This window comes from Fulmarus glacialis, unplaced genomic scaffold (assembly GCF_000690835.1).
Source record: "Fulmarus glacialis isolate BGI_N327 unplaced genomic scaffold, ASM69083v1 scaffold18193, whole genome shotgun sequence".
NCBI classification, from domain to species: Eukaryota; Metazoa; Chordata; class Aves; order Procellariiformes; family Procellariidae; genus Fulmarus; species Fulmarus glacialis.
This window is the reverse complement of record NW_009203760.1, coordinates 10,868-14,384: the sequence shown is the minus strand read 5'-3', so window position 1 is coordinate 14,384 and position 3,517 is coordinate 10,868. Positions and strand designations below refer to the sequence as shown.

General features: G+C 51.7%; 1 protein-coding gene across 1 annotated transcript in view; it reads right to left on the bottom strand.

The window, feature by feature from the left end:
- Window positions 1-3,517, bottom strand: part of PLEKHN1 (pleckstrin homology domain containing, family N member 1) — a gene marked incomplete at both ends in the record, with an annotated part of 20,312 nt that overhangs the window by 5,936 nt on the left and 10,859 nt on the right. The window contains one exon of the mRNA XM_009574760.1: window positions 1,188-1,312. Within this exon, the coding sequence (XP_009573055.1) occupies window positions 1,188-1,312 (125 nt within the window). The remainder of the gene's footprint in view (window positions 1-1,187; window positions 1,313-3,517) is intronic.

The window sequence follows — 3,517 nt, the reverse complement described above, 5'->3', positions numbered from 1 at the left end:
GAAGAGGAGACAGGTCTCTTGAATCTGGTCCTGTTTTCTAGGCCCCGGTCCCAGTCTCCTCCTCCAAATGTTTTGTAAACTCTGGATAATTGCACAAGCAGCCAACTGTGTGGGAATTTCTCTGAAGCAGACCCAAACGTCTGACTCTTCTGCTGGCCCCTCTGGGTAGCTGGTTCCCCTTCCAGCACACATGCCCTGCCAGGTCTTCTTGCAAAGCCTTTATTTTTGCACCCTTCCTTCACAGGAGACTGCACAAAAGGCAAGCTCCAAAATTAGAAGCTGTATGTGCACGCACACGCAGCAGAAACGCAGCAAGCTGTTGTCAGGTCTCCGCAGTACAGAGCGCCCTTGGGGCTGCCATTCAGACTGAAATCCCACATTCACCCCGGTGCTGGTTGCACAGAAGCCCCTAAGGACATCTGGACACAAATATACGGTTCCTCCACAGGCAGAGGAGTTCCCAAGCAAGAATATGTCTGTCAACGGTGGGTAATTAGCATGTCTATCCAGTTATTTTAGGGGTGGTGGAATAACTAAAGGAAGGGAGAGCTGTGAGGCGTATTGCCCAGGGCCAGCTCTAGGCACTGGCAAACAGACAGCCGGGGCCACACACGGGCCCTTGCCACGCTGCTGCCCTAGCCCAGGGGCAAGGCTGGTAGGTGCTGCTGGCGGAGAGGGGTCAACCGCCACGCGTCAGAATTGCAGCCCTGGCAGCGGTACGAGTGGCACCAACACCCCCGTGCACCGTGCCAGAGGGGCAGCTCCCTGCCTGATGGAGCCAAGCACTCAAGCAGCTGGCCTGGCAAAGGGGGATTAGGCCAGGAGTTAACCCCACACCTCCTTCCGACATTGTGAAAGAGCAGCAAGCACAGCAAGGAGCAATTTGGAAGTGGACCCAGAGCCCCTCTCCCTTTCCATCTCCAGCTCTCTGCTCAAGCTCTCCAGCTTGGAGGAGGCACCCAGAGCCCCATGGGGCACTCAGGATTCTGGAAGAGGAAGGTGTTAGGTGAGCACCTAGAAGCGGGGTGAAAATGGCTGAGAGAGGCTGGCTGCAGAGATTATCCATCCCACTGAACGCAGCAGGAGCAGTGCAGCACCCACCCGGCTGGCGCAGCTTCCCCGGTCATTCAGCTCGGAGCCCTCAGCACGGGAAATGGCTGCGCACCTCATCGTCCCAAGACACTAACCTGAGAGAGGAAGGGCAAGCCAAGGCTTCCTCCATTTAGCTGGATCTGTTTCTCCAGGTGATAAAGCCACTGCTTCAGCTCTGACTCAGTAGGACAGAACACGATAAGGGGATTCAGCAGAGGACCTAGGTATGCGAGACACAAGATGAGCTGAGCAGATAAGGGCACCCATTGCAGCATCAACAAGTAATCAGCTGGCCAGAGCTGTTACGCTCGGCACATCACACCGTGGGTTGCCTGTGAGTTCATTGCTCTGCTGACATCATGCTCCAGTCCCTCCTGCCACTACCTTGAGCACGTTGCCTCGCATCAGGCTGCTGGGGAGCTCCGCGGCAAGGACTGCTCCAGCACCTCCTCACCGCCTGCTCATGCAGCCACATCTAGCTCTGACCACCAGCCACTTTTCAGTCCAAAACCAGGCCAAGAACAGAAATCAAAGACAGTACAAAAGTCAAGCTTGAAATCAACAGACAGGTTTCAGCTTTAAAACAGTTTGTGAAAAGCATCTCTGCCGGCAGAGACTATCACAATGTGCTGCTGCAGACGGCCTAACTCAATGCAAAAGTTTCATGCTATTTCTTAGTTTCGCTTTGGCACTCAGTATTTCTTGCTTCACCAAATATAATCTGTGCCAGACAAGCTGAAGCTGCTCCCAGACATACTCCCGAAGGGAGGAACAGCCCTGGATCTTGTTGATTTTAATGTTTCCAGCTATCATTCGCTTAGTAGCACGAGCAAAAAAGTCTCACACACCCTCTGCTACTCACTACAGACATAATCTAATGACGTTAATAATCATTTCTGGCAGGCTGCAGAATGTATGTTATGATTAATAATTTACTGGTGATCTCATATTAAACCATACTTGGTGCATGCTCAGTAACATCTGGCTTTGCGGGACTTGGAAATATTCAGATAAGCAGGTGCACTGGGTAAGAATGATACTTTGCCCTTCTGTGAAGTCTTTCATCCCATAATTCCTGCATTATTTGTGAGCAACAGTTAATTAAGACTTTGAAACACATCTGTCTATCAGGAAATGCACTAATACAGACAAAGCAGAGGTGGGGAAACTGAGGCAGAGAATCCCTGAGTGACTTCCCATAAGTCACTCCATTCAGACCCATTACAGTAATTAGGCGTCAAGCATTACTGGGCATCCAATGTCTATGCGCCATTGTGCCTCTGGAGCTCTCTTGTCTCCTCTTGCCTCAGTTTCCCTGTCTTTGCAATGGAGATAGTGTGATTCCCTCTTTATAGAGTTGTTAGGAGAGTATAAAGATGCTAACGCTATCTAGATATTCTGGCAGCTCTGAATACTCCTCTGGGCATCCAGGCCCTTATACAAAAAGCAGGAATCTTTCTGGTAGGGCATGACCCTTAACACGGCACTGCTCGCTCTGCCACCCTCTCCAAGGCCAGCCTTTCAGACGTATCCTGAGGGCTGTTCACGTTGCCACGTCTAAACAGGGCCCCAAAGGAAGAGAAAATGAGAAGAGAAACTCCTGCCTAAGCCTGAAGCCTGAGACATGCCTGAAGCTCTTGCAAGGAGCTGCTGGGGAGGCTGTGAAGAGAGCCTGAAAGGCTGCTGCTAATTCAGTTGCTGCCATTTCCCTCAGCCCCAAGGGCATGTTTGCGGCAGGGCCATGACACAGCCGTGCTGAGAAATCTGTGCCGGTCCTCGTGCTCTTTTCTTCTGCCCTGTCCTTCCTCTTTCCTTGCGAACGCTTCCAGAGGAACATCGGAAGCAAGAAAGCCACTTCCCAGAGCAGCAGAAGTTTATTCCCACTCAAATCTCTCTGTCTGGAGACATTAAAAAGCTGCGACATTTGCAGGTGAGGCAGAGGTAACTCAAGGTGCTCAACCACCTCATCAGCATCAGAGCCTGGACCTCTGATGGACCACAAGCCAAGGTGATGGACCACAAAGCCAAGGTGATGGCCAACTGCCATCCCCTCCTCCGTGCCAGTGCACCGAGGGACGGCTCTGCACGCTGCCGGGCTTCATTCTCGCACTCCACCTCCACACTTCCAATGATCGTGCCCTAGAAAGTGCAGTTCATCGGGAACTACTGATGCCACAGGATTTCACAAGAGAATGGATGCCTGTCTTTTGTGTCTCAGAGTCATGAGATGAAAGACTTCCACCCCGACCCTGTGTGTGGCCACAGACAAGGCTCTTATCTCCTCCGTGCCTTGATTTCTCCCCCTTTAGCAGAAAAATAAAACTGCTCCACTGATCTCCCGGCAATCCTAAATATTGCTACCTCCCTGGTTTCTTCGTGTCATTGCTTCCTGATATATACAGCGCTCTCTGCCAGAAAGGCTTTG